Source organism: Myotis nattereri, assembly GCF_964212035.1.
Source record: "Myotis nattereri genome assembly, chromosome: 18".
Taxonomy (NCBI): Eukaryota; Metazoa; Chordata; class Mammalia; order Chiroptera; family Vespertilionidae; genus Myotis; species Myotis nattereri.
In genome coordinates this window covers 30,439,849-30,453,877 of record NC_138093.1, presented here as the reverse complement: position 1 = coordinate 30,453,877, position 14,029 = coordinate 30,439,849, and the positions used below count along the sequence as shown (strand labels likewise).

General features: G+C 37.9%; 1 protein-coding gene across 1 annotated transcript in view; it reads left to right on the top strand.

The window, feature by feature from the left end:
• Window positions 1-14,029, top strand: part of SYT14 (synaptotagmin 14) — a 131,099-nt gene that overhangs the window by 87,959 nt on the left and 29,111 nt on the right. The window contains exons 5-6 of the mRNA XM_081112679.1: window positions 5,155-5,426; window positions 8,855-9,304. Coding sequence (XP_080968805.1) covers window positions 5,155-5,426; window positions 8,855-9,304 — 722 coding nt within the window. The remainder of the gene's footprint in view (window positions 1-5,154; window positions 5,427-8,854; window positions 9,305-14,029) is intronic.

The following is a 14,029-nucleotide window of genomic DNA, read 5'->3' as shown; positions in this document are numbered from 1 at the left end:
AGATACCCTTTCTGAGATAAAGGAAATTGGCTTCTATTTCCAGTTTGTGCAGACATTTTTGTCATGAATGGATAACTTTTACCAAGAGCTCTTTAATTCATTACGACTAAAAGAGCACTTGATAATTTTTACCTTTATTCTTTCAATGCAATTAATTAGATAAATTAATTTTCTAATGTTAAATCCTCCTTACATTTATAGAATAATTCTATATTCTTAGGATAAACCAAGTTGGTTGGGATGTGGTACCCTGTTTTATGACTCTCGGTTTAGGTTGTTAATATTTTGTATAGAATTTTTATATCTATGTTTACAAGATAGGTTGGCTTATTTTTTATAAGATATTTTATCAGGCCCTGGTATCAAGGTTATGCTGGTGTTAAGGTTAAAAAATTTCAGAAATATTTTCTCTTTTTCATATTATCTGAAATGTTTTGTATAAGATTTGTGTTTTTTACTTCCTTAAATGGTAAATTCACTAGTGAAGCCATCTGGGTCTGGAATTGTCTTTGTTAGGAAGGTTTTAAAATATGCATTCAATTTCTGTAAGGGATATAATAATATATAATTTTCCTTCTGCTTCATGAGTTTGTTTTGATAGGTTTTGTTTCCCTAGGAATTTGTCTATATCATCTGATTTTCAAATTTATTTTCAGAAAGTATGAAGGTGTCTTTTTAATGGAGATTTTTAAAAAAAAATTCACAAAATTAACAGAAGTTGTAAAAATATTAGAGTCCCTTTTACCCCTTTGAACTATTTGACAGTAAGTGGCCCACTGCCCGCCTGCTTTATCACCCCCAAGTACTTTAGTGTGTGTTTTCTACAAACAAGGGTATTCTCCTAAATACCCACTATACAACCCTCAAAATTAAGTTACTAACATTGATATATTAGTATATCTAATCCTCAGAACCCATTCATGGTCAACAGCGCTCCAAATAATGTCCATTATAGCAAAAGGGTCTTGTTCAAAGTCATGCTTCGCATTTAGTTGCCACGCCTTAGTCTCCTTCATCTAGAACAGTTCCTCGGTCATTGGTTCCTGAAGATGCAGGCATTTCCTTTTTAGAATGTCTGAGTTTGTCTGACGTTTTTCACGGTGAGATTCGGGTTGTGCATCCTGAGCTGGAATGCCACAGAGTGGTGCTGTATTCCTCTCACTGCTTCTTATGAGGTGATGCACAATTTTGATTTGTCCCATTACTCATAATGCCCACTTTGATCTCTCCATTAGGGAGGTATATTTACGAGGTTCTCACTGTAAAGTTGCTCTCGTTAATAAGTACTTTGTCACTATGTCCATAACCTGTTCCTTAAAGTTCTTTCAAATATTTATATCTAGATGGACTCATGGCATTCCTCCTTTCCTCAATGTGTTGTAAATAGTTACTAAAATTATTTATTTTGAAGCTCAGATTGTTAGTGGGATTTGGTCAGTGCTAACCCTTTCAAGCTGGCTTCTGTGTTCTGTGAACGTGTCCCCATCATTCTTTGAGTATGCCCCTACTCTTAGACAATAAGCTTTTCTAAGTTTGTCTCATGCTTTCCCTTTCCCAGCCCTGGAATTAGCCATTTCTTCATGGAGTTCTGGTTCCTTTTAGTGAAGAATAGATTTAGAAGCCAAGATCTGGGCTCTAGGTATGCTCACTGGTTGAAATATTGTTCTGAAATTCCCCCAGTGGACAGGGGAAGAAGGTTCGCCACGGAGGGGGGCAGCCTTGTTCTTAAAATCCTCCCAGGGTACTCTGAAGTGTGTGTGTGTGTAAACATACAAATTATATGAATATTTACACTATATTTGCTTCTATTAAAAAGCTGAGTTCACACTGATACCTTCAATTCTAATTCAACACGATGGAGTTTGTTCTAGTTTTTTCTCCCTTTCCACATTTGTAACTCCCTTCTCCTAATAATGGAAGCCAGAGACCTGGCTTTCATTAACCTTTCTATACATATTTTTGGTTAATGCCCCTCTCTCTGTATGCATGTCCCCTCACCTCATTTGGGTTCTGATATCCCATGCAGGCTTTCCCACTTGTGCGTGCCCTTGGGGGCATGTCCTCGGGACCCTGGGGGTGTCATGACACGCAGGCCGGTTTGCCCCACGGGATGTTCTCATCACTCCGCCTAAGCTCTAACTTCCTGTTTGGGGTCTGACACCAGGCTCCAGGCTTCCCCCTTCTCCTCGCACAGCTGCCTTCCTCACACCACCTGGGTCCTCACTCCACAATCCAGGCCTCCACCACACAAGGACACACCCCACTCCCACTTAGCTCTGGTTTTCCCTCATCAGGCCACCTGTCTGCGTGGATGTCTGCCTCTTTCACCAGGTACGTACGCCTGTGTAGATGCCTCTTCCCAGGCGTTGACAACCACCCAGTCTCTTCTCCAGGGTTCTGGTCCTATTGGGCAGTGACTCCACTCACAGGGTTGCTCCCTTCGCTCAGTGTAGGCACTCTCCAACCCCTGGTGGAGCTTGTTGCTCCAGGCTGACTGCCCCCCCTCCGTGGGGAACCTTCTTCCCCTGCTGAGGTCTGCTTCTGGGCTGCCTCACCCAGCCTGGGCTCCACGTGCTGTGCAGGGCTACCTGTGTGTGCACCCCCTCCGCATCCTATTTGAGCTTTGACACGGCATTTGAAATGATGTCCTGTTTTACTCTACATATTAATATTAGTAATTTATGCCATCTCTTTCCCTTCTTGATTAGTCTCTTCCAGTAGTTTATCAGTGTTCTCAAAGAATTCTTTTGTGGTTTGCTGATGCTTTCTATCAACAGCACGTTTTCTATTTGACTTCTGATGGATATTACTTCATTTTTTCTACTTTCTTTTGTGACATGTGTGATCCATGGGTTATTTAACAGTATGTTTTAGTTATTTTGTCTACATTTCTATTGATTTATAAAGTTCTATTTCTGTTTCTGATTTTAGTTTAATTCTACTGTGGTCAGAAAACATCCTGTTTATGTTCCAGTTCTGTGAAATGTGTTGAGCCTTAATTTATTACCCACTGTCTATAATCAGCTTGGGCAGGTTTCCAGAGACATTTGCACAGTGAATTCTCCAGGTGTTGGGTGGCCACTGTCTTTTAGAGCTGGGTCACTTGGACATGCATGCAGGGTTGTTCTCAGGGGCTGGAGGATACCTTGTCTTGTTTCGTAGGTGCTGTACCATCCATAGGTAGCAAATTAAAATGCTTAACATGTACCCATGCATGAACCCCTGTGTGGATATGTTGTTTCCACAAAACAGTGCATGAAATCAGGTATGAAAAAGGGATAAAGTAATATAGGGCAGCATCATTTTGGTGTTTCATCATCCCACCAGGAGTTTCTTCTTAAGTTTGGATGTTTACAGTGTGATATAACAACTATAACGTACATTGTTATTTTGTCAAACAGTTGTTTTAAAGTTTTCCAATATCAATTAAGTTTAAGCCAACTCTTAGTTATTATATTATTAGAGGCCTGATGCACAGAATTCATGCAAGGGCGTTGGCCCCAGCCCCCGGCCTCTGCCCGCTGCGGCTTGGCTTTGTCTGGAAGGATGCCTGGTCTAATTAGCATTTACCCTTTTATTATTATAGATCCTGTGTGCACAATGTGATGTGGTTGTCTATTGGAGGAAAAAGGCATTACTGAAAAAGTTTTTAAAAAGGAGAAATCCTCATAACTTTTTTTAATGAAATTCCTATTCCACATACATTTGGGCATTTTTTTACTTGAAAAGTAAAGAGTAAAGGGAGGTATTATTTTCAAAGTGTTGAGGATTTTAATAATAATTTATAATTATATATATTTATACATTCCAATATATGTAGTATGTCATTTGTATATTCTAAAACAATTTGCATATTCCAATTCACAGCTTTAAAATCGTCTCTCTCAAATCCAGAAACAGTGGTGAGGCCTGCCCATGGAGCCTACTTAGCATCCTTAAATACCACTGACCTTCTTTTGGGTAACTTGCCTGGAGCGCCGGCACACTCCATCTGAACAGGAGCAGGTGACGGAGCTCAGCTGTATACGTACCCTGGTTGGCAGGCAGCTAGAGAGCCACCCGCTATAAACATAAATAAACCAAAGGAAGTAATGTGTAACATTATATTACCAGACAGAAGTGATGACGTGCTGCTCACAACAAAAGCAAGTTCAGAGGATTATTATGGTGCAACAGCTAGTGAGGAAAAAAGACTAGTACAAACTACCTTTCTTCAGAGTCCCTTTCGAGAAGGAGATCCATAGTCCATTAGAAGAAAAACTGTGAGCAGTATTTAAATGTAATATCTGATGTTGCATTCAGGGTTTACCTACACAGACTTAGCTGTTCTGCAATTGTAAACTGAACTCTGTTTCCTTACGCGCCCCCCCCCCCCCCCCCCCCCCCGCTCCCACGTCTATCCTTGTTCACAGACGTGTCCTCAGCCATTGAGATACACCGTGGAGGTAAAAACTCCAAGGACCATTTAGAGTGAAGGAAAAGTGTTGCACATTAACTGCTGGAGGCAGAGATACCTGCTGAGGATGAGGTGGGGCCGCGTTAGATGGAGCCCAGGCTGCGTGGGGCAGGGGGTGGCCTCCGATGATGACGATGGAGATGGAATGGGAGGGAATGCAGCCTTCATTCCGCCTTTGCTGATTGATGGGGCCTTGACTCCCAGGGTACCTCGTGTGTCAGGATTCGGATCTAGAGTAGACGTGGAAGAATAGTTTCTGATGCTGTTGAACTGAATGCTAGTTTAATAAGTTCATCTCAGTCATTGAAGAAAACAAATGAAGTTTTTATGTGTGTTTTACCTACAATATTTTTACCTACGGTGACTAGAGAGAACACCGATCATAAGGAAGTCTGATGCTTCAGGTTTGTTCTGAAAGAAAAAACTAGGTAAGCTATTTCACGAATATTTATCACTCCCACTCTTATGCTATATAACTGGCTCTCTCTAGTATTTGAGAGGAGATTTTATTTTTCCCTGATATCACTGTGCGGGAGGAGAGAGTAGGAAATCCGATGAGCTTATGTCTGCATCTGAACTTTAGTGAAGCATACATGTTTCAACCCAGTTTTATTTTGTAAGTTATTTGCAATGATTGTGGACTGTGCTGCATGTTGAGGCTACTGGGAAACAGTGATCAGATTCTTACTCCTTCTCAGGAAACTGCATTCAGAGAATGAGAAGAACACCCCCACTGGATGAACTGCAGCCCCCGCCATATCAGGATGACAGCGGGTCTCCCCACCTCTCGTGCACACCCTCAGAAATCGGGGACAGTAAATGTGAATTTTCCCACTGCAGCAACAGCCCAAGACGCTCCTATAACAAGTGCCCAAGTGAAGGAAGCACCGGTCACGAAATAGAAAGTTTTCATAATAAAGGATATGAAGAAGATGTTCCGAGTGACAGCACTGCGGTCCTGAGCCCTGAAGTAAGTAAAAGCACACAGAATTTTCTAAGTGAATGTTGCTTGGAAGACTGATAACCCTGCGCTTCTCCTCTTGGTAAGAAGAAAGTTTTAGCACTTTGTGGCTTACTGTACCAGTTTCTATCCTCCATCTAATCTTTAAACAGCAGACTTACCAGGGGTGTCTCAACCATTCTGCAGCCGTCCCTGTCCCCCAAAGGAAGATGGAGAGCTGAAAATGAGAGCAATACACAAAATATTGAAAAATTAGCTTCCCCCAACTTTCAACCTCAAGATAGATTTTTTTAAAAACATTCTGGAAGTATTTGTTTCATAATGAGTGAGGTTTCTATTTATGTTTGTCTCTTTTAAAAATTTATTTTATTTGGGATATTTTTATATTGGGAGGCTGCCCATTAATATTTCACAAAAGAATGGTTTTGCATTTTCATATCATAGAATATGGAAGAGATAAGTCATGCTCAGCTTCACTAATGAAATTTGAATTCTTGGCGTCAATTGGTTGTGTTTTATTTCCTTTTTTAGAGCAAAATATGCGAAAATTACACCAAAAATAGGGTGTTACACATTTGACATCTTTCTATATTCTAAAAAGAATTTTTAAAAATATTTCTGTAAAGGTAAAAATTATAAAGGTCATCTAGAGGGTTTCATAAGGTAGTATTTACTTTTAAATTTTTCTTTTAGATTTGCAAGTTTTTACAACTTCTGTCCTAGACAACATTCTGTAGAACTGTAGTGTGTCATTGTTCTTACTAGCTGAATTTGCCTCTGCTGCCAAATGTTCAGATAGAAAACAAGAAGCGAGAGGATCCAGATGAGGTGGGTTCCACACTTGGGACAGGATGCCCACAGGCGCAGTGGCAGGGCCACACTATGTGAATCCTGGCGCATGTAATGCCCATTTGTCCCGTCTCACTCTTTCTGCTCCATCAGTTTCCCCCAGTTACGGTGTGGTAGCAAGGACAAGAGTTGAACTAGGAGCAGGGGTGCCAAGGGCCAGAAACACATAACTTATTTTATGGGCGCAGTGCAGGGACAAGTACTCCTGGTCACCAGTGAAACTTGCCAGTTAGCCTACCAAATAGGCATAGGTTTTACCTGATTTCCTTACTAGTACACATGGGTGACAGCTGTCAGTCCAGAAGTGACATGGCCATGGCTTCCCATCCTTTTGGCTTCCCTTTTAATAAGTAATATTCGCTTGTTCTATCATATTTTCTATTTTTCTTTCTATCTTACAAGTTACTTAGCGACTATATTTACTACATCTTCAGAATTCTGCCTGTGTCTCCAAAGCTGTTTCATTGTTGATTATCGATAGTTAGTACAGCTGGTGAGTTTTGCCCATATTTCAGAAGTTACTAACCAGTCTCCTCTAGTAGAATTGACTATATTCAAATAGAGCAAATGCACTTTACATGAATATTGAGGTGCCAGTAGTCTCTGGTAATATGAAGTCCACTCTCAAGTTTATTTTACTTCCCATCCCTTTACTTCCCATTTCTTACTATTTAGTAAGAAATACAAAATCTTGACTCTCCTCTTGGTTTAATTCAGGATGTGGCTACCTTAGAGCCTCTCCTCTCACACTGCTGAGCTGGGAAAGGAGCGAGGGTTCGGAAGCCCTGGCAAGGGGCTCAGACGCTGGTGGACACTATTCAAAACTTTAAGATACCGTGAGAGGGAGGTTATTTTCTAATTGCCTATTTGCAGAATGCACATAAGAGCTTAATCTGTGAAGGTCATGAGAATTGTTAGAATGCACCAAGAGAAACAAAATTCAGAAATAGCTATCTGGAACCTTATAAAAAAATTTTACTGCCCTGGAAATAGCTGTCATGACACTATTTTAAAAAACAATTAATTGAAATTTCAAAGCCTTGCAATTAATCATGTATATTTACCATTATGAAATGGCATGCATTAAAACATTTTGCTCTAAACTGTAAATATTTTTTTACAGAGCAAGAATACGTTTATTCTGATTGAATTATATTGTATAAAAAACAATTCTTCTAGGAGACTTTGTCCCCTCCCCCAAGTATTGTTCTTAATTTGTCATCTTTTCCATACATGTTAGCAAGGGGGTCAGAGTAGGTAGATGTGTAATATTTATCATTTATAAGGTCAAAAACTTGTATGTTTTTAGTTCTCTACTACATCCCTCCCACCTAAACTAGGGCTTGGCACATAGTAGGTGAATAGTTAGGATCTGTATTAAGCTGTTAGAACAAAGAATAAAACTCACAGAAGATTGTCTTTCACTTACGAATGTCCAGGGTGAGTAGGTTCCTTCTTTGTTGTCACTGTCATCTGTAGGGTGCTGTCCTAGTCCCCGGGGTCCATACTGACCCACACATCCTGTCTCAGTGTCTGCTCTTCTGTGGGAAGAGTGGGAGAGAAAGGAAGTGAAGGGCAAAGCATTTCTTCTGTTTGCCGCCCATTGGCCAAACCTGAGCCTCATGGACTTATCAGCCACGAGGGAAATTTAGAATTACAGTCTCTTGTGAGACAGCGTGTCACTGGCTAAAACTCACGTAGTTCCTTTGAGAAGTGCAAAAATAAGAGAAGACTGGGAGTCAATAGTAGGGGCTGCTAAGTGAAAGTTCAGAAAAATTTAGAAAATTGGTCCACATTTAAAAATGAAAACATTTAGTATTTATTAAAATGCTTGAAGGAGCAGGTGGTAGAGTTGAAAGGTCAATAACTAGCTGAAACTCTGTTCACATTCCAGGTAAAATGGGCACAATTTCTTTTAATCGCATAATTAAAATTTGGTCTTTCTTGAACTTTTGAAATACGTATTATTCTGCCATTTTCAACAGTAATTAGTATTAGAAATAAGTTTCTTATTAAAATTAGTGTGTTACAGAAAATAAGTATTTGGTTGCAAATATTTTGAGGCCTCTTTGTGTTTATAATTTCACATTTCCAGTGATTTTCAAGCCTAAATGTGTTTACATTCTATCATAGATGGGAGCATTTTAGAACAAACTGAAAATGGGACCAGTTTTCTTCAGTAGCATTATACTTTATGTTCGCTTTCTCTCCAGCCTAATGCTGACCTGTCAGTTGCATTGTTTATGATATTGGAAGTAAAATTGAATAGGTACCTACAACAGGATCAGAGATACACACTGAAGTATATATTTTCAGTTCTCATTGTAAAAACATATCTCAACTTTCTCCAAATTGTAATGGTGAAAACAAAATTCTTTTTTGCTAAGTTTTTGAGGTTAGCTTACCACGTATACCGTGGCCCTGGAGAGTAGCTTCTGATTATACTAAACCGTTGATTGTTAGCACATTCTTTGTGGCAGCCAACCAAACAGTTCTCACACCCTCTTCCTAAGACAGACCAGGTGTTTAATTACATGCCAGATTAAATAACAGTTAAAACTGAAAACATTTAAATTTGCTTTTCTTAGGACATGTCAGCTCAAGGATCATCTTCACAGCTTCCCAAACCCTTTGATCCTGAGCCCGAAGCTAAGTATGGCACACTGGATGTGACTTTTGACTATGACTCACAAGAACAGAAGCTCCTGGTAACCGTGACAGCTGTCACAGATATCCCAACATATAACAGGACAGGTGGCAACTCATGGCAAGTACACCTTGTTCTTCTACCTATAAAGAAACAGAGAGCAAAAACCAGCATCCAGAGAGGACCATGCCCTGTCTTCACAGAAACGTTCAAATTTAACCATGTTGAATCTGAGATGATTGGAAATTATGCAGTTCGATTTAGACTGTATGGTGTACATCGCATGAAAAAAGAAAAGATGGTGGGGGAAAAGATTTTTTATTTAACAAAATTGAATCTTCAAGGGAAAATGTCATTACCTGTGATATTGGAACCTTCTTACAATCATTCTGTGAGTATCTGATCAAATAGCCCAAATACAGTTTAAGTTCAAGGTCTATGATATGCACAATTTTAATCCAATAAGCCCAATAACCATACCTTTACAAAATTTCTAAGCCCTGAATAGGTAGGTATAATTTTTTTCTCATCTATAAGTTGCCCTTGAAGATTATATATGATTTATCTTATGTATTTTATCCTTCTCAGGGTCTAGCCCAGTGTCTTAAACATTTGCTCCTTTGTTAAACATTTATTAGAGGGTTGATTATGACATCATTTGAACTCCTTATAGAATACATTGTTTTCTTTCCAGGTTAAAATTATGTGATGCCTAAGAATGATCTAGCTCCATATGTTTGATATTATTTGCTCGTATAGAACATGTACTGCTGTGTAGGTCAGGACTGATTATAATTCCAGAACTGCTATGAAATAATTTTTAAAACTTCAAAAGCATGACCTCATTATATTTTCCACCTTTTTATACAAAGATTCTTGTAGTGTTTCTGGAAGAATACTTAAATTTAGTACCATCATCTGTTCTCCCTTTTCTCTGTTTTCCTCCAGGTTCTGATCACATGCAAGTCTCTCTCTTTTCATATTTTTAAACTAAATTCCTACAAGCCATTGCAGATCACCAGAGAGTTGCACTGTTTATTTAAACCAGGGACATGCATTATGCCACACTGTTACTTAGATTATGAGAAAATCTGTGATGTGCTATAAATTAAATTATGATATTTGCTCATCTGTTATACTGAACTTTTTATAATATAAATACACAGATTTCAGAAGAGATTGATACATTATTTTAAAATATAACATTTTAGGGTTGTTGTTAAGCTTTGAAAAGTGTAAGCATAAGTCCAAGATTAGAGTCTCATTGAATTTGTACCATGCAGCTTTTGATCATATTGGAATATCATTCACAGTAGAACCCCATACCATTTTACCTACTGGCCACTCAGACCAAATAATGTGATTTTTAAAATTTTTTCATTAAGAGTGGCAGAATATTTAATTGGCCTTCACTTTTTTCTCTCTTCTAATAAATTCCTGATTTAATTTTTTAAAGGCATTTTCTGAATTACCAATTCTGAAACTTAAAATTATAACAAATTATCAATTTCCCTACTAAAGACTTAAGTGTTATCCTACAAACCCATAGGGATATGCTATGTTGTCACCTTTTGGTTTTTAAATGTTGGAAGTGTTTGTGGCAAATAACTAACTTCTTTAGTTACATAGGTTCATAAATAGGAAGAAGTTGTACTAATGGATTACATCAGGAGCTGTAATTTGGATAAGAGTTTGGACTTTGAGATGATGAGATTTAGATTCAAGAATAGGGACTTATTACTTTGAACTGATAGTGTAATAGGATGAGACTTTTGGGAACCTTGTACTGGGGGAATACATTTTACAAGTGGGATGTAGTTGAATCATGGAGGCCAGAAGGCAGACTGTGGTAGGCATAATTCTAAGATGGTCCTCATGACCTTCATTCCCTGCTATTACTCCTATGATTATATTATGTAACATGGCAAAGGGATTTTGAAAATGTAATTAAAGTTACTAATTAGTTGACATTAAGATAATGTATTATCTGGGTGTGCCTAACTCAATTACTTGAACCCTTGAAAAGCAAAGAGTTTTCTATGATTGGTAGCAGATAAAATAGATTTAAAGCATTAGTGAGATTCAACACGAAGTTCTCCGTTGCTGAGACGGAGTGGGTCATGGTAGAAGGACCATGGAGCAAGCCTCTAGCCAACCACCAGCAAGAATGTAGGGTCCTCAGTTCTACAGCTGCAAGGAACTGAATGAACTTGGAAGAATATTCTTCCCCCCGGAGCCTCCAGATAACACCCCAGCTGAGCCAACACCTCGATCAAAGCCTTCTGAGACCCTTTACAGAGAACCCAGTTGAACCCACCCAGACTCCGACCTACAGAAACAGTGAGATAATAAGTGGATATTTTTAAACCTACAGTTTGAAGTAACTTATTAGACGTCAGTAGAAAATTAACACAGCCCACAGGGTTTCGCTCTTTACAGAAAACTTTTGCTGACCTCTGCTCTCGACAACTAGGAATTGAAATAAATATTAGATATGCAAATCACTTCTTTGGGTGAGGTGAATACTCAGATAACATTCTGTAAGTCTTTCATTTTGGTGGGATGTTCTTTGCCAATTCATGAAGTCTCCAGCAAATACCTTTATATAACTATAAACATATCTAAATAAAATCTGCAGGTATTCTTTTTCTTCATGGTTGCTCCCTCAACATAGAAGCAGTCACTTAGAGAAACATTATTTATTTAGAAAATAATTTCCATGAGCAAAAATATTTTCGGTTTTATTTCATTTTCTTCTATTAAATTTATAGAAAGTAAAATAGATTTTTAAAATAAAAAGATTAGTTTTATCCCATATTTTAATGAAAATATTTCTATTTCTGTTTTGGACATACTCATAGAATGATGTCTGTAAAATGTTTACTTAATAACAATTTATGAATAGTAAAGTTTAAGGTGATTTTTTTACTTCTATCTTTGTTATTTCTGTATTATTTGATAATCATTTGTCAGTTTAAAGAAAACTACTAGATTTTAATAAATGTGGTAGGATACAAAATTAACACCCAGAAATCTATGGCTTTTTTATACATCAATAATGAATTCACAAAAAGAGAAATGAAAAAACCAATCCCATTTACCATTGCACCAAAAAAAATTGATACCTAGGAACAAACTTAACTAAGGAGGTAAAAGACCTGTAGTCGGAAAACTACAGGACATAGAAAAAAAGAGATCAAGGAAGACATAAACGAATGGAAGAATATATACCCTGTTCGTGGATTGGTAGACTCAACATCATTAAAATGTCCATACTACCCAAAGCAATCTATAGATTCAATGCAATCCCCATTAAAATACTAAGGGCATATTTCACAGACCTAGAACAAACTCTTCAAAAATTCATATGGAATAAAAAAGATCCCGAATAGCCACAGCAATCCTGAGAAAACAAAATTGGAGGGATCACAATACCAGATATCAAGCTATATTACAAAGCCACTGTTCTCAAAACTGCCTGGTACTGGCACAAGAACAGATATATAGACCAATGCAACAAAACAGAGAACCCAGAAATAGACCCAAGCCATTTGTTCAATTAATATTTGACAAAGGAGGCAAAACATTCAATGGAACTAAGATAGTCTCTTCAACAAATGGTATTGGGAAAATTGGACAGATACATACAAAAAAAAAAGAAACTAGAACACCAACTTAAACTCAAAATGGATAAAGGGGGGAAACCATAAAAATCTTAGAAGAATCCATAGGCAGCAAAATATCAGACATAATATCGTAGCAATATCTTTACTGATACAGGTCCTAGGGCAATGGAAACTAAAGAGAAAATAAACAAATGGGACTACATCAAAATAAAAAGCTTCTGCACAGCAAAAGAAACCATCAACAACAAAACAAGAAGGCCCACTGCAGGGGAGAACATATTTGCCAATGTTATCTCCCATAAAGGTTTAATCTCCAACATTTATAGGGAACTCATATCTTGAAGATAAACAATCCAATCAAAAAATGGGCAAAGGACCTAAGACACTTTTCGAAAGAGGACATACAGAAGGCCAAAGAGACATATGAAAACATGCTCAAAGTCACTAATCCAAGAGATGCAAATCAAAATGACAATGAGGTACCATCTCATATCTGTCAGAATGGCTATAATCAACAAATGACAAGTGCTGGTGAGGCTGTGGAGAGAAAAGAACCCTTGTGCACTGCTGGTGGGAATGCAGACTGGCACAGCCACTATGGAGAACAGTATGAAGTTTCCTCAGAAAATTAAAAATGGAGCTCCCATTTCACTCAGTAATCCCACTTCTAGGAATATATCCCAAGAAATCAGAAACACCAATCAGAAAGGATATATGCACCCCTATGTTCATAGCACAATTTACAATAGCCAAAATTTATAACAGCCTAATTGCCCATCAGCAGATGAGTGGATTAGAAAACTGTGGTACATCTACACAATGGAATACTATGCTGCTGTAAAAAAGAAGGGACTCTTACCATTTGCAACAGCATGGATGGAACTGGAGAGCATTATGCTAAGCAAAATAACCAGAAAAATATAAATATCACATGATCTCACTCATTTGTGGAATATAATGAACATCATAAACTGATGAACAAAAATATATCTAGAGACATAGAACAGACTGTCCAACCTAAGAGGGAAGGCGCGGGGAGGGGGACTAAGATCAACCAAAGGACTTGTATGCATGCATATGAGCATAACCAATGGTCACAGGCAATAGTGGGGGGAGGGCAGGAGCAGCTGGGGAGAGGTTGGGCGGGGGGAAAGGAGACATGTAATGTTTTAAACAATAATTTAAATTTTAAAAAATCTTAGCTTTTATTTAAATAGCCCACCTTCATAGAAATTTGTTCAGTTATTTCTAATGTAATTTAATTAGTTGACCTTAATCTTTTTATACCACGTATTAGTACTGATTATTGCTTTATAAATGTTGGAAGGATGGGTAAATGAGTGCATGTGGTACGTATTATTTCTAAGTTTCTGATGGTGGGTTTTTTGTAGCTAATTATGTTTTTGTTTTATCTATGTCTTTAGATTTTAAACTCTGAGATGAGAATGTGTGTTTTACATATATGGTATTTTTGATAGTACCTAGATATT